Consider the following 18,111-nt stretch of genomic DNA (forward strand, 5'->3'; position numbering starts at 1 on the left):
TAGAACATGATGGTTTCTACTGATGGATGCCAACGAAATTGGTTGTAGTTGCAATTGTAGATCATTGTTATTATTGCGCATGCTTAAAGGATGCTATAGCACACAAGCGGACACTGAGACTGTGTAGCGTGTCTCTCTCAATAACTTTTCCTCAAATTGAAGGTTCAGTAACTGTTTTCATAAAAGACAGCTAATTTGGAAAATTTCTTATTAAGATTTTTTCATCCCTTTGACAAATTATACAGTAAAACCCTACTTTTACACCTTTCAAGGGTCTTCAAAAAAAAAAAAAAAGAGTAAAACGCAGGAAAATGTAGAACTTTCTAAGTGGTAAAAGTTACATGTAGGAGCCCGCCTTTCATTTTTATAGTTTATTTATGATTTATGTACATAATAGGGATCAAAATACTCATTATTTATTATCCATTGAAGGTTATTCGAATTTTCCACTATGCCTTCACTTTGGGGTGGGTGCGCGCGCGCGCGTGCGCACACACACACACACACACACACACACACACACACACACCCCTACACCTATACCTACCTGTGAGTGTAAGCCATCACTCAGATGATTTGTGTGTGAAATCCAAAAAAATACCTATGTAAATATTTGCACTTGACAATGAGAATAAATTCTCAAAATGCATTTCGCTAAGCTTGAAAAAATATTTAACTGGTACATTATTTAAAACAGAAACATTTGAACAACACTGGTGTCAACTAGTGCTACAAATTGCCAAATGATGAGGTACGTGAAATGTGCTTGAGAGCCATCATGACGAGAACAGCTATTACGAAGTTGCACAATCACGGTAGACTCAAAACTACTGTGACTGATTATTATTCGAAAAAATCTAGTTTCTCCCAAGTTATGCCAAATAGAGGTTGGCAGGGGATGGAAATAGAACATGAATCCTTCTGCCATTACCAATTCAGACATTTTGGGTAGTGTGACATCATTTCAAGATCAATGCCATGCCTGTGTTATTTTATGTCATTTATGTCAGTATTTTTCTACAGGAACAGTGTTCCATAAAGCTTAAATCACAGGAAAATTACAAATATGTTCATGTAAAATCAGGTACGAATTAACATTGTGAATGTATGAAATTTGATGAGAGAGAGAAGAAATATCATAAATGGTGGGAAAATCTTAATTCCATGAATGTAAAAGCAGGGTTGCACTGTATATAATTCAGTAGTGTTGGGAGACTGGAATTTGGCGGCAGGAAACAGAAGAGAATGAAAAATAGTTGGTGAGTATGGATTAGGGGAAACGAATGAAAGAGGAATCAAACTGGTAGAATTTGGCACAGAGCATGATTTAAACATCACTAACACTTTTTTTAAGAAGCATGAAAGAAGGTTTTGTACATGGAAGAGACCTGGAGACACTGGAAAATTTCAGACAGATTATGTAATCATAAGACAGAGATTTCAAAACTAGATTGTTAATTGTAAGACATTTCCATGGGCAGATGTGGACTCCGTCCACAATTTATTGGTTATGAACTGTAGGATAAAACTAAAGAAATAGCAAAAAGGTGGGAATTTAAGGAGATGTGACCTGGACAAAGTTAAAGGATCAGAGGTTGTTAAGCGTTTCAGAGGGAGCATTAGGGAAAGATTGACAAGAACAGGGGAAGGGAATACAGTAGGAGAAGAATGGGTAGCTTTGAGAGAGAAATAGTGAAGGCAGCAGATAATCTATTGGGTAAAAAGACAATGGTTGGTGGAAATCCATGGGTAACACAAAAGATACTGAATTTAAATTGATGAAAGGAGAAAATATAAAAATGCAGTAAATGAAGCAGGCAAAAAGGAATACAAACGTCTCAAAAATGAGATCGACAGGAAGTGCAAAATAACTGAGCAGGAATGACAAGAGCATGAATGTAAGGTTTTAGAAGTACATGTCACTAGGGGGCAAGAGACATGCCGCCTACATGAATATTAAAGTGAACTTTGGAGGAAAGAGAACCACTTGTATGAATATCAAGAGTTTGTTGGAAAACCAGTCCTAAGCAAAGAAGGGAAAACTGAAAGGTGGAAGGAGTATGTAGAGGGTCTGTACAAGGGAGATATACTTCAGAGCAATGTTGTAGAAATATAAGAGGACATAGAGGAAGATAAGAAGGGAGATAAGGTACTGAGTGAAGAATTTGATAGAGCACTAAAAGACCAAAGTCAGTATAATGCCCCAGGAGTAGATGATATTCTGTTAGAACTACTGATAGGCTTGGGAGAGCCAGCTATGACAAAACTCTTCCATCTGTTGAGCAAGTTGTATGAGACAGGTGGAAACACCCTCACACTTCAAGAAGAATGTAATACTTCCAATTTCAAAGAAAGCAAGTGATGAAAGGTGTGACATTTACCAAACTGTCAGTTTAATAAGTCACAGTGCAAAATACTAACACGAATTCCTTACAGAAGAGTAGAAAAGCTGGTAGAAGCAGATCAGTTTGGGTTCTGGAGAAATGTAGATACATACTTGGCAGTACTGGCTCTGACTTCTCATAGGAGGTAGGTTAAGGAAATGGAAACCTAGATTTAAAGTGTTTATCGACATTGAGAAAGCTTTTGACAATGTTCACTGGAATACTCTCTTTGAAATTGTGAGGGTAGCAGGGGTAAAATACAGAGAGTGAAGGGCTATTTACAACTTGTACAAGAGCCCGATGGAGTTAAAAGAGATGAGGGATGTGAAAGGGAAGCAGTGAATGAAAAGAGAGTGAGACAGTGTCGTAACGTATCCCCAATGTTATTCAATCTGTTCATTGAGTAAGAGTTAAAGGAAACAAAAGAAGAATCTGGAGTAGGAATTTAAGTCCAGGGAGAAGAAATAAAAGCCTTGAGGTTTCCTACTGACATTAAATTCTGTCAGATGGCAAAGGGCTTGGAAGAGCAGTTGAACAGAATGGGCAGTGTCTTGGAAGAAGGATACAAGATGAAAATCAACAAAAGGAAAATGTGGAGAATAGAATGTAGTTAAATCAGGTGATGCTGAGTGAATTAGATTAGGAGTGAGACATTTAAAGTAGTAGATGAGTTTGTAATATTTTTATTTAGTTTCGCGTGCCTGTTCAGGCACCAGTATAAAATGACTTTCATCTTAATGATACGTGTTTGGAGAGAGAGAGAGAGAGAGAGAGAGAGAGAGAGAGAGAGAGAGAGAGAGAGAGAGAGAGAGAGAGAGATTTTTTGATTGAGATTTTTACTTTGTTGTAACTGGTACCTGAATTTTGGTTGAATGATCAGCTTCTGCAGCAGTTGGTGACGTATTATAATTTGGAGGAAGTTATTGTTCTTTAAGGTTTAAAATACGACTCTGTTAGTTACTTGGCCATATTGCGGATAGCTTTGAGCCCAAGTTTTTGTAGCTTTTCATACCTAAGGGACCACTGTTGTAAGTAAATAAGATCAAACAGCAATCTGCTTTACGTGAGAAAAGGAGATTGCTTGGCACACAAATTTCCTTCAAACTACACGTCCTGCTACATCAAAATTGGTCAGTGGAGTTCAGCACCATACTATTGTACAAGAACATAATCCAATTACCGTAATTAAGATGTTATGAGAGGTTGTTAACTTATTGAATGAAAACTATAGGGAATGCATTTCTTTTCCTGTATTTTAGTGAACTTTGTACACTTATAATTCTGTCGATTGATGGACGGCGACGAAAAATGAAGTTCACCTCCTTTTCCAGAAACAAGATATTTCTATTCTTCGCTTCCAGAAAATTTTTATACATAAATGTTTGGCAACTCTTACACATGACTGTACTCATTTTTATCAGTTTTCATTAAATGCAACAATACATTCTGAGCGACATCCTACCAACACACCCTCTTTCCACAAGATACAGATTAACCATCCTCACCTTTTTTAAAAATCTTTTTTTTGTCCATACATACTCAAAAGATTCAGAACTACTATCATTGCAGGGACTGTGCACTAAGGAGTTTCTTGCTGCCCAGCTGCGCTTCACTTCAGTACTTCTTGAATCACATTTATGGTATTTACATACATTATTGAGCTTCTCAGAATAAAATCGGGCACAAATTAGTTTAATAAAAAGGGGAGGGGGGGCAGTGAGGCACACGTAACATCACAATTTTTGCTATTTGGGCAGCAAAATAACTGACGATGGCTGAAGTAGATACGACATAAAATGTAGACTTTCAACATCAAGGGAAGCTTTTCCGAAGAAGGGAAATTTGTTTACATTGAGAACAGATTTACGTGTCGGGAAGTCTCTTTCTGAAAGTATTCGTATGTTGTGTAGCCATGTATGGAAGTGAAACACGGATAAGAAGAGGATAGAAGCTTTTGCAATGTGGTGCTTAGAAGAATGCTGACGGTTAGATGGGTAGATCAAGTAAATAATGAAGAGGTTCTGAATAGAATTGGAGAGAGAAGAAATTTGTGGCACAACATAACTGAAAGAAGGCGTCAGTTGGTAGGGCACATTCTGAGACATCAAGGGATCGCCAATTTATTAGTCGACTGAAGTGTGGCAGGTAAAAATGATAGGAGGAGACCAAGCGATGAATACAATAAGTAGATGCAGAAGGATATAGGTTGCACTAGTTCCTCAGAGCTGAAGGGACTTGCACTGGATAGAGTAGCATGAAGAGCTGCATAAAACACGATATAAAATGCAGTCCATTCATTTTTGCTAATATGTGAATATATTTTATTTCTTCAAGTTTTGTCCTGCTCAGCGGACCTAATTAACAAGTATTCATTCATTTTCTTCCAAACTTTTTTCAGTGAAATAAAAATCACTGTATGATAACTATTGTTACAAAAACATTGTCTGCTCTGCATTGTTGAATTCATCTTCTTAATGTCTATGGCCTGCATGGCTGGAGTAATAGTGACCAGTTTACAATCCACAGCAGCCGTAACACTTGCTTGCGTCACATGGCAGTAGTATTGGAACAAATATAAAATGGAATCATTCCTTATGAAAGCTAAACATATTAAAATAATAGTGCATTAAAAATAACAATACATATCAACTTTATGATAACTGAATTAATATAGTGTAGACGATTCATTGAGAAAATAAAAAAAAATTACCATCATTTTTACTTCCAGTGAAAAACTTCCGAATACTGAAAGGTAAGTACAAGTAGAGTTGACAAAACAATAAGACACAAGGATTTATGTAGCGGTTTTGGCCCAAATGAACACAAAAATTAACGCAGAATTTGGTATATGTGTAAAGAAAAAGCATAAGGTGGAATTAAATGGAGGAGGGGGGATGACAGCAAATTTGTTTAGGCTATTTATATTAAATGGAGAAAAAGAAGAAAGCATTGGCAGGTGCAATAATTGTTAATCTTTTGTCTATGACAGTTTGAGAGATATGTTAAGCTGATTCGGAACACATCATGTACAGTTCCTTGCCACTGGAATGATCTGGTTGGAACACAGTGTTTTCCCTTTCCTCCAGTCTTCCCACCTCTTCTGTGTTGCTTCACTGCCCAAATCTTCTCTTCACATCCCCGTACCATTTTAATCTTATTTTCCTCATGCATTATCTCCCTAATACTACCATTTCTCATCTTTTCCATTTTTGTGGCACTTGTTCATCTTCATTTATGTACACCTTACGTTTTTCCCTTTCCTTCGTGACTCACTTTTCCACAGGGCACAACAGAATCGGTGTATAATACATTTGGTATATCACTGTTTTACTTTTCTGAGGCACTTCTTTGTTCTATGGTGTCATTTCTCTCTCTCTTCGCATAAAGTTATCAGCTTGCCTCACACATTTCCTTGCCTCTTTGCCATTTCTTCCAGTTTTCTGTATTATACTTCCCAGGTACTCGAAACTACAGACTGTTCTCAGTGGCTCCCCATCTAGTGTCATGTGTGCTATAGGTTTAGCCTTTCTCCTTGTGACCAACAGCACAAGCTTCTTCGCATTAAATTTTAGGAGATACCTCTGCAAACTGTCTTTACAATCATCTGATTGTTTCCCTGCACGATCAAACCATCAGCAAACATCATTTCTGTCCTCTGTCTCCTACCTCTCTTGCAGCTTGTCATTATATCATCCATTACCACCGTGAAAAGTAAGAGATAGCACTTCATTGTTTCAGACCATTTCATTGTGTCAGCTTTGTTCTCTCTGCTCACTCTGTTACACAACTTATACATCCCTTACACAGTCCTTTTGCCTCACTAGTCTGCTTTCTACCCCCTATCCTCATATTTTTGTAAACTGTCATTGTCAGTTTTGTAAAGTCCTTGTCACTACTACTGTGGAGGTCGAGTTACCACTGTTATGATAGGCCAAGTTTGAGAGTTTGTGAAACAGCTTCTGGTGCAGTACACAGCTAAGACAATTTCTCCCTGTCACTATTACATAGCCATGCCCCAGGGTCAGGTAACAGAATAGGAGAACAAATGCTCTACAATACTCCAACAAATTAGTAACGAAGTCACACAAATGAGTTAAAAAGTTTACTTATCTTTGTGACTTGTTGAACAGTGAAGTCTGCAATACTGCTTTTAATATAACACCAAAAAAAGGCTGTCATGGCTAAGTGCAAATATCATAGGTAAACTTCAAAGTTCATAGCAAATGCAATTTGCAACAACTCTGTTCACTTCCAAGAGTTCACTAACAGATGTTCTCTGTCTAGGTCTGCCCCGGATGATGATATATAACCAAGTGGGTGAGAGCTGCTCTTCTGTCTTCTGAGTAGGCTTCTGTAGGTTGTTGTCCAGTCATTGGCGAATTGTTCTCTCCAGGCAGTTGGCCAAGGCGAAGTCTAAATCTTCATTCTTAGTGCCGCCAATGGCACTGGTGGAACTCGCACAAGTGGCGAGCCTATGACACTGCCACCAGCCAGCATCTTCGCTTCTGTGGCACTTTTGCCCTGGCTCTGTCTTATTCAAATGACACAGCATCATTAGTGCCTCCCCAGCTTTACTTTTGGGTACAGTGTTGTATGCTTTCTCTAAACACAGGAAAACTACCAATATATCTCTCTCATATTCATATATGTATTCCTGCAACAGTCTCGCTGCAAATATGAGCTCTACTGTGGACTTGGTAGGTCTGAAGCCGCAGTATTCTTTTCTCAGCTGCTTTTGCATTGTTTTCCAGATTCATCTGGACCCCCCCCCCCTTTTTTTTAATGGGTACAGTTATTCCCTTCTTCCATACTGCTTTCATAAGTCTGTGTAGCCAGTGTGCTCATATCTTTCCCTTTCACACTTGATTCATCCAGCCCCTGCATTTCATGTTCTTTAGTGCCTCCTCCACCTCTATCCTGCACAGACCTACATTGGACTCTTGCTAATCCGGCCATTCCTCACACACATTGGAGCCAGATTAGTGGAAGTGCTGATTTATTGAGTGTGTCTAAAGTTTAGTGTAAACACATGGAAATTATACCTTATTAAATTCAAGGATACATTCATAGAACACTTAGTCCTTGAATGTGCACATATACACTGGTACCGCTCACTGTCAAACAACTCACAAACTTTTGGTTGTTGCAGTGATGATTGCAATGGCCGTATACTTTATCACACAACAGCTTTACATTCATTACATTGATATATTGGCCTTTCTAAGTTTGGTCATAAATAGTTGCTCGTCCAGCATTATCCTCAGCAGATTTTATGCAAAAAAAACTTCAGTTCAACTTATCTTTAGATTCGAGTTTCCACTTGAGGTGTTGCATAAAATGTTCACTTTTAGAAGCCATGATATTGAACCACAAAGAAACCTACAATTTCAAACATGGTATAGCATTATTCAACATTTTAGTTAATTAAAAACATTTTTTCACTTGAACATTCATTATTGTATGCATAATTTTTGCTTGACTGGGTATACCTGTTATTAATCATCACTATCAGGCTAACAGCACAGCTGTGAAATTTATATCTTCATTGTCACAAATAGAGACTGTATGTGGGCTGTGTTACTGAAGCTGGATTAACGACAAATGACAAAAAAACAGTTTGTAATTTTGATCAGTCAGAATATGTTAAAAATAACATGTTCTCAAGGAGCCTCTTCGAAAAACGTTGGTGACAGGAACCACTATTTGATAATTGCACATCACGCTGAAGAACGTGTGATACATGGCAGTGAACACATTATTTTTTTTATTATTAGTGATGAGTACAGAAATGGAGGGAAAAAAGTATGGAGAATGAAAACTACTACCAGAAAATAAGATATTTTTGTTGAAAGTTTCAAGGGCATTACTAAACCTAATTTCTTGACTTTAGACTGTCCCATCGCCACCATTAAACGTTACATCTATACTCAGCAAGCATCTGATTTAAATCCAGAATTTGTGCATGCTATTTAAATCATAGAAAATATCTCTCTCTCTCTCTGCCAACCAACTTTGTGAAATGAAAATGCTACTCATCACTGGTATTAGCTCTGGATAGTGTTGGGATTCAATGGTTTTGGTAACAGAGGCATTGTGAAATGTGTACCTTTCCTTTTTAGTGGGATTGTTTATGTGTTTGTGTTATGTTGTATGCTTACTCTCACTAATTTCATGTCCTGCCTCACACAGGCTTCATAATGCATGGGCTTGTTTTACACAATAATTTTTTGCATTTCAGAATGAAGTACCAGATGAAGATGAGACATTCAGTGTTGTCTACAGTTTGAAAAAAGTTGCAATTTTCTACCAGTGTCACAATATGGGTCACTGGGGCGTTTGGGACCCTGTCTTCAGAGATATAATTGAAGCACAGGGTGGCTCTAGCTTGAAGAGTTTACCGCAGGAGGTGAGAAAATGCTAAATAACCATTTTTACAACTTTTTAGCACCCAATTATTCATTAAAGATGATCAGCTAAAATGATGATGGCTGTTATTGTTTGTTGTTTGTGGTGTCCATGAAAGGACTTCTATAACCTAGTTACGTAGAAGTTTTTAAGGCTTAAGAACAACACAAATCGAGTCAGATAAAATGTCTTGGAAACGTACTACAGTACCCATTTTAGTGAATCTCCACAGAACCCAATATTTTTTCCTTAAAGAGAGGTTTACCTTAATGGGGGTTTAGCTTAGGTACTTGGGAGGAATGACACAGAATCATAGTTCAGGCATGTTTATGTGTTGTAAGAGCGCTATTTAATCACAAGTTGCCAATAATATATTACAAATTTAAATACAGGGGGTACACACACACACACACACACACACACACACCAATTTTTTGTAGAACACATTCTTCGGGTCCATTTTTTTCCTTCTTCTCTCTCTCTCTCTCTCTCTCTCTCTCTCTCTCTCTCTCTCTTTTTTAAATACCGAAGAAATGTTTGTTTTGTGCATCTTACGTATTTTAATGTCAGAAGATTTTGCTCCAGTTGCTTCGTGTTTGTTAGTATTTACTCACCTATGTTGAAAGAGGAATAGTAGTCCCTGATGGTGTGTATTCCTTGCACAGCAGCTACAAAACTTTGTACAACTGGCTCGTCCTCTCTTTTATCATTGTCAACACTATTTCCCACCTCACAGTGCTCCTTCACTAGCATTTCACACATCTCAATTACATTCATTTTGGGTGTGTAAATCAAAATGTCGTCATCACAAGAAACAGTTCTGGAATGTCAAATGTTCAATAACATCTGTGATTATGTTCTATTCGTCTTCTTGAACAATGTCATCAACAGCAGCTATTGTACCACAACCAGCCCTTGCAAAACACTTTAACAGAATATGTTGTTTTTCACAATTCCAGGCAGCTAGAAACATATCTATAGGATGCAGAATGTTGAGTTTCATCACTTCCTTCCTCTCGTGGGATGTAATTGACTTCTGTACCAACTGCTACTCTGTATTTGGTTTTAACAGTGTGTGTTGTGCCCACATATAGGGGCTGCAGATGACATGCAGTTTGGTGGAACGAATACAACATTTACATTCCTAGAAATTTTATTTTCTTGCGATGCACAGGGCTTTGTTCAATAATAAGCACTATACCTACTACACTCATCTTGGCACATAAACACCTGAGAAATCTTGTAAAGATTTCTGGTGTCATTCAGGCAGTATTTACACACAATAGTACACTCATTCTATGTTTTCTTTCTTTCTTTCTTTCTTTTTATACCTCCATTCCATTTTTCTTTGTGAACAGAACATATTTTCACGGGAAATAAAATGTAAATGTCAAAAGTTTCATATGCATTAAAAATGTCTCTGGGCTCATAACGCTGTATTAATTGTTTATTCAAATGGTTAAAATTTTCTAGAACCATAGCCTCACTGTTTCTGCTTACTCTGTGAAATGAGAGATTATGAGGTTTTTTAAACCTATCTAACCAGCTGTTCAAGACACTGAAATTTTCAATACTTATCTTCTGGGCAATTTCTTGAGGCTTCTCTTGCAGTATATTTCCACTTATTAGGATTGTTGCCACTTCTCACCCCCTTGAAGACCATATTAAAAGAATACTTCCCACATCACTAAATTGTGGCATCCAGATGTTCTTCCTATTGCATCTAGAGGAATTTCTAGCTTTGTCATTTAACAGTGCTTCCTTGTTTTTTGAGAATGCCGCACAGTGAAGGTGGGGCCAAATCTTTTTTCTTCTTCACCCTATTGAAAAGTTTTGCGTTGCAGTTGTCTTCAACATTGTGGGTGATCGTCAGCTTTTGTTAGATTATAAGCTCTCTGCATTATGTTTGTGGGACATAACTTCACGGCACTAAAATTAGTAAATTTGACAATAACAAAGTCAACACTTTTGCGCTTCATAACTCCGTGAGTGTGGTTTCAGATCATCTGACAATGCTCCCATTTCTGATTTCTTAAACTCTTTTCTGATATTGCCACAATGGAATTACATGTAGATATGTGTCGACCAAAAGAGTAGATTACCTTGTACTCCTGTCACACTACAAGAAAGGCGTATGAAAACAAACACTCATTTGGGCATTTTAGGAATTGCTTAAAAACTGGATTTTAATTTGCAGCATGTTTCACATTTGTTCCTTAAAAGTTGACTTTTTTCTAAAGCAGAGTTTGTTAAAAGTGGGGAGGAATAACTGTTCTTATCTCAAGTACATTTTCTTGTCTGTGTCACTTTATTGAATACTGAGTGTAAAATTAGTTCAGTGATGTTGATTCAAAATTGTGATCTGATTAGGAAAAAATATAGTTGCAGTATCCTTCAACTGTAATTTTTTTAGGTTTGTGTGATCAATATGATGGGCCACTGTTTTCTTTGTTCATGTGCATCTTGAAATTTTCTGCCTCACTGGAATATGTGATGGCAGTTTGATATTGAGTGGAAAGTCAGTTACTTCCAGGCACATTATTCTAAATCATTTGATTTATCGCATTGCCCATGTCACCAGTTGCTATGGATAATATTCTTATTACAATCATGACACTTGCTCAAAACATGTACTGCGCACTTATAAATTGTGCAACATGGGAACCATGTGTCTGTCCTTGATGGTTCATCTGAAGATTGCTGGCAGGTGTACTGTTGAACTATGGATTTTGGGAACAGATGACAGTAGGCTACAATTTTCATAAAAAATTGATATCTTCATTCTTGTTTGGTTAGTCAAACAGTAGTATGTAAAACAGGATGCAGCTGTTGCTGTAACATTTAACATTAGCCTACTAATCTCTGCATTTTGGAATGTTCTCTTCTTTACTTTAGCTTATGGAACATAAAATTTATGTAATTATCTGTTTGGTAATTAGTTTAGGAATACAAGTACCTATGGTTATAATCAAACATACTGGTACATAAGTGATGGACTTGGGGCCACAGTTGCATATTTTTAAACCAAAATCACTGCATGCTGTGGTGTTCCCTTCATGTCTTATTTCTTTTTGCCCTCTATGTGTCTCATCTGTAACACCCATAATTGCTGGAAGAAGAATGCTTGCTGCAGAAAATATGAATGTACAAACTACAGCTGAAAATTATTGCATTTGTTTTGTTGTGATTTATTTGTGATTACATTGTTGTTTGGAGAGAAGTGAGAAAAAGTCCTTATCTTCACAGGCTATTAAATACTGCATTTCTGCTGCATTTTTTGGAATACTGTGGGATCTCCGCCACATTGAGGAGCTGATCGAAGGAGGTGCAAGTGGCAGTGAAGAAGTGGCTACCTTAAAGGGAAGACTACATAATTTCATGGACACCATGAAGCAGCTTCTCCAGACAGCAGTGGTTCAAGCTTACAAAGAAGAGGCAAGAAATTAAGATGTATTATATTTTTAAATTTAGTGTCATGTATGATGCATATTTCACAGTCGTATTTGTTCGATTAAGTATGGAAATTGGGAAACCACTTGTCTTTGACAATTTTATGATTGTTCGCACTCACTCCCCCCCCCCCCCCCTGCCCCCCCTGGCATCTTCCCTCCCTACATTTTCCCCTTCTACACTCCTTTTTGTGTGTGTGCGCTTGCAAGATTGCAAGATGCAGTTGATTTAAATGTTTACTTACAAAACTGTATTTGCTTTCCCTTGTTTGTATACTATGTAAATTCTGTGGTTTACCTAGCATACTTTTCTCTCATTTTTCCCCATTCATCTCTGTCTTACTAAACCTGATATCATGTTTCAGGAAGCACAGTGTTTCTTTGTTTTATTTGTTAGCTGTATTTGATCTTTGCAGTGCCCAATTGTTTATAAAGTGAAGCATAGCTCCACAGTTTGGATTTATAAACTCCTCTGAAGATTAAACTGTTCTAAATGGAGTTTGAACCTTGGGCCTTTGCCTGTCACACAGGTGCCCTACCTACTGAGTTACCTGAGCATGACCCACAACCCATCCTCAAAACTATAGTTCTGCCAGTACCTCATCTCCTACCTTCCAAACTTTACAAAAGTTCTCCTCCATATCTTGCAAGCCTAGCACTCCTGGAAGAAAGGATATTGCAGAGACGAGACTTAGCCACAACCTGGGGATGAATTTTGCATTCTGCAGCAGAGTGGACACTGATATGAAACTTCATATCAAAAGCAACAGTCATGGGTTTGAGTCCTGGCCTGACACACAGTTTTATATCAATGCAAGCTGCACTGTAGAGTAAGAAATTCATCCTGGAAACAATATCGCAGGTTATGGCTAAGCCATGCTTCCACAATATCTTTCTTCTAGGAGTACTAGCCCCACAAGTTTGAAGGGTAGAAGGTGATGTACTGGCAGAAGTATAGCTGTGAAGATGGGTCCTTGAGTTGTGCTCAGGTAACTCAGTAGGTAGAGCACTTGCCTGGAAAAGACAAAATTATCAGGTTTGAGTCCCAGGAAGCTTCATATCAATGCACACTCACATGCAGAACTGAAAATTCATTCTGGGAACTTTTCCTTCTACTATTACACATATACAGTAATTGCACAAACTGCCATTCATTTGATTATTTTTCTTACTATAGTTAGTTAAATATTTGACAGACATAGATTAATGTAATTTTCAGCTGTTTTACCAACTTATAGCTATATGTACAGTTGTTCGATTATATATTTATTTTATTACAGGCATATATCACTGTGTGTGACCTTCTTGTGGTTTTCTGTAACCAATTAGCAAGCAATCAGGCGTTAACTGACCTCGTGTATGAGCCAGACAGAGCCTTGCAGAGTATGCTCAATGACTTCATTCAGCAGTATGTGTTTATTGTTGAAGAAGATGGTCAGTACTTAACAAATCTACCAAACTAATTTTTATTTGCATCTTGGAAGTGAATTTTCTGTTATTTTGTACAGAGTAAATGCTTGCATAAAGTATTATAAGTTTATTAGAAGAAATGAAATTATAGAATAAGAATTTTGGAACTGCATGTAGATCAAATGTACATTCTAATATTTTAATTCTTGGTTATATCCCTGTATAAATTTATATATGCCTAAAGCAGTATTTTTTGCCAGCCCTTAGATGTTTATTGTCATGAAAACATATAGTTTTGTTAATGGAATGTCTAGACAGTGGAGCATATTGTTGCCCTGTATTGTACATAAGTGTTGTATTGTAAAAATACAGTGAAACCTCCATCCATCACAGGTATTTCTGTTGCCTATGGGAAAAAATACATATATTGCAGTGATCATCATAGAATATTGGCTCCCGTGGTATTTAATTTTGTTGCCTCTTCCAAATTTCTGACTTTTTCATCTGTCATTTTGATCTTCCCTTTCTTTTCTATTTCTCCACTGTATTCTTTCCTGTATTTGTGTAACTAGAAGCAACCATAACTGTATGGCATGCAAGAGCATGGTGTCAACAGCTTTTATCTGTAATCCTTATGGTATTTTGTACTCTTCATTCTGTGGGCTTCCTTTCCTGTTGCTTCTGTTCTAACAAGTGCAGTGCAGACTATTTAAAGGTAGTCTTTTTACAGTGTGCACTATGTGCAGTATGTGCACTTGTTAATGTATTTGCAGGTCTCTTGTATCTGGCTTTTATTTATGAGTTTTGTGGTGTTAATGTATTTAGAGTAATTGTATTTAGAGTAATTGTAAAGTACCTACTGTGTGTATAATAGCGGCATAAACTATTAATATTTTGTTATTTCTTTGTAATATAAATTGAAGAACTTAAAAGAGAAACAGTAAAAGTAATCTATCCATTACCAGTACTTGTTGAAACAGAATAATAGTTATATATCCCACAAATGAGCATAATTCTTAAGAAACGTCCAATCGCTCTTGTTTTGTTGCCACTTCAGTGCCGTGAAGTTCAATAGCACTGTGTCTGCGAGAGGACACTAGCAATTACTCCGTTAAGTTTCCAAAGTTGAGTGTGGTTTTTTGAGTGCCTTATACAACTGGAACAGCATGACCACAGTGTAATAATCATTGTTATGTGGCCTTGTGGAGGCCATTTATATAAAAATACTTAATCTTTTGGATATTGCATCTTTGTTTGTTTTCTTGCATTTACGTGTGTGTGTGTGTGTGTGTGTGTGTGTGTGTGTGTGTGTGTGTGTGTGTGTGTGTGTGTGTGTACATGCCAGCATTATTCATGAACATTTTCCTTTTGTTTTGATAATGTATCAGCTGCTTGACTTTTGACTAATGCTTGCTTCGTTGAGCCCAGATTAGTTACCTTATTTTCACGTGCTACCTTTATATGTTACATAATAGTTCATATGTACATTCAGTGTCTGTTTTTTTTACTATATTTTGAGAAAATTTACTACCTTACAATTTGTGCAAAAGTACACCAAGCTCCAATCTAGCACGGCTAGTGATGTGATTAGAATTTATTTAAATTTTTGGCAAAACATTGCAGTGATTTGGATTATTGTGTTCAGATTTCTGGTAGTTGGTCTTCACACTGAGAAAGCAAAGTTTCTCAACATATATTTGTTACAATCATTTGTAAACATTAGTAATATCATTTGATAAGTTCACTATATTTCAAACAGTTACATAACTTAGAAGAACTGGTTTATAGATTTTATTGAAACTGCTCTTAATAGGTGTTCTGGGGAATATAAATTTTTCAGTTGAAAATTAATTCCTTTTTGTGTGTTTTCTTTAATGAAATTAAATTACACGAGAACATCACAACTAAATACTTCTCCCATGTGAAGTGAAAATAACACATTTCTTGTGATTGCTTTGACTTAAAAATGCATCTAAGAGTCAGGATTCTCATACACCAATGGGTAAAAAATGAGTAAAGCAACAAGGGAAGTCAATTACAAATATTCTGCTCCCTTAATCTTGCATGTTTTATGTGCAGTAGTTAAAATTTTTCCGAGTTAGCCACTTTAAGTGCCAGTTCTTGTTTGTACATCTACATACTACGCAAGCCACTGTTTGGTGCATAATGGTGGGTTCCTAGTACCACTACTAGTCATTTCCTTCCCTGTTCCATTCACAAATAAAGCAAGGGGAAAAGGACTGTATGCTTCCATAAGAGTGCTAATGTGTCTTACTTTATCTTCGTGGTCCTTACGCAAAATGCTTGTATGCAGCAGAGAATCTCTCTGCATTCAGCTCTCAATCCCAGCTTTCTAAATTTTAGCAACAGTTGTCTTTGAAAAGAATGTCGTCTTCCCTCTAAGGATTCCCATTTGAGTTCCCGAAGAATGTCGGCAATCCCTGCATGTTGATTGCTAAGCAAATACCAAACATGATAATCACTTCTATTGAGCACATTATCTTTTTACATGTAACTGCACATTTTTTGGATTTTTTTTAATTTGGTTGAAGTAAACAGAAAATCTGCTATATAAAATGTCTCTATAATTAGAGACACTAACTCACAATTTGAACATGGTGAGATTTTGTGCTCTGAAAATAACAACAGGGAAAACAAAAAACATAGAATCTCATTTAAAAATATTCAGATGCCTAAATTGTAAATAAACTGTTATTAATAATGTTAAGCAGAATCAGCCTATGGCCATCTGCCTTCCATGATCAGTGCACTATGGACAGACCTATTGAAGTACAGTGACCCCTGCTTTTATGCTTTTCAAGAGGCTTGACAAGATGCTGTGAAATTTAGGAAATAATGTTGAAAGCAGAAAAAGTTACGCATAGGATTTCCACTTGCATTTTCACGCGTTATATATTATATATGTACATGACGAGCATCAAAATACTTTTCAGAGACTTCTGATAATTATTCTAATAAAAACCATTGATGTAGCTGGAACTGGCAACTGTCTGATAAATAGAAACATTTGACTTAACTTCATTACTTCACAATTGATGTTTGAGTCTGGCAAGTAGAATCGTTTGACCTAATTTCATACACCATATCAATATTTTTGGAAAACCTGCAGTTGTTATTCATTAAGTAAGTAAAACACTGCACCACCTACATATATTTTGTGCTTGGCATGACGCATTTCGAGATTTTATTCTTCTTGGCAAGTGCAAATATTTACAGAAGTATTTTATGTTGTGTTAGCGTATGTGGTGTTCTGTATCTCTTGGTCTGTAATCGTATTCTTAAGGTTACCAGGTACCACACACGTGCAAACGATCACTTACATGCTTTGCTGTGAAACATCACAAAAATGCTGATGTAAATATTTGTACTTGACTATGAGAATAAATTCTCAAAACCTGTATTGCTAAGCTTGAAAAAAAAATACATAACTGATGCTGTGTTTAAACCAAAAGCATTTGAGCAATGTGAAATGAACTAAGTTGTCAACCAGTGCTGGGCAAGCAACAAAACAACGAAATGTGTTTCAAATAATGCAGAAGTGTTAAGATGACCACAACAATCACAAAGCTGGGCATGCACAGCAGAGACAACTTGGAAATAATTGTGGTTGGACATGATATCTTTATTCAAAGACTGTGATTTGAACAAACAGAGCTACTCCAATCAGCCATCACATTGAGTAGCACTTGGCAGTGGCAGGAAGTAAAGCATGAATGTTTTGACTTTATCCGTTTACTGGTTCTGATCTGCTGCGTAGAGTACCCTGGTGTCAAGAAACTTAAGGAAGTAATGTTTGTAAATGCACTTGACAGCCATTGTAATTTTGTGTGCATTATATCAGTTATTTTCTCCATGAACATTTTTTGGAAAGTGAGGAAATTGTTGATGTGTTAATACAAAATTGGGTGCAAATTAACATGGTGGACATAGGAAATTTGATGGGAATGATAGTCATCAATTGCAGGAAAATGTTAATTCCGGGAACATAAAAGTTCAATGTTGTATGGTTTTCTGGTGTTTGTGTCCCAGCACTTTCGTCGTGTGATACTCTGCTGTGGGAGTAGGTCCCCTAGTATAAAAAATATGGTGAAAAGCGGCATAGCCACAGCCCTTAGGTTGGTACCATATTCTACCCTTGTCTCCGAATGAAGTATGTTCTAAAATAACTCGCATCATGCCAACTCTGCATGTCAGTTTAGGAGTTTAACCCATATTTCTGTTTCAGAAGACTGATGATCAGATTGCCATAAAACCAATTTCTTCCAGGTGAATGCCAGTTTCTTATCTCACTGTTGACTAGTTTAAGTCACTTTTTCATCCCTAATTACATATATACTATTAAAACAAAAAATTATTAATATCTGTTTCAGTGCTTTTCCAGAGAAACAATTGAACTTATTGACCACACTGTCAGAGCAATTGAAATCCCTTTCCTCTATTTT

At 36.8% G+C, this 18,111-nt stretch overlaps 1 protein-coding gene across 2 annotated transcripts in view; it reads left to right on the forward strand.

Moving 5' to 3' along the window:
• Positions 1-18,111, forward strand: part of LOC126336530 (cohesin subunit SA-1) — a 141,204-nt gene that overhangs the window by 69,861 nt on the left and 53,232 nt on the right. For both annotated transcript variants that reach the window (XM_050000342.1, XM_050000330.1), the window contains exons 14-16: positions 8,623-8,790; positions 12,036-12,224; positions 13,519-13,672. In XM_050000342.1, coding sequence (XP_049856299.1) covers positions 8,623-8,790; positions 12,036-12,224; positions 13,519-13,672 — 511 coding nt within the window. The remainder of the gene's footprint in view (positions 1-8,622; positions 8,791-12,035; positions 12,225-13,518; positions 13,673-18,111) is intronic.

The sequence above is a fragment of the Schistocerca gregaria genome, chromosome 1 (assembly GCF_023897955.1).
Source record: "Schistocerca gregaria isolate iqSchGreg1 chromosome 1, iqSchGreg1.2, whole genome shotgun sequence".
Classification (NCBI taxonomy): Eukaryota; Metazoa; Arthropoda; class Insecta; order Orthoptera; family Acrididae; genus Schistocerca; species Schistocerca gregaria.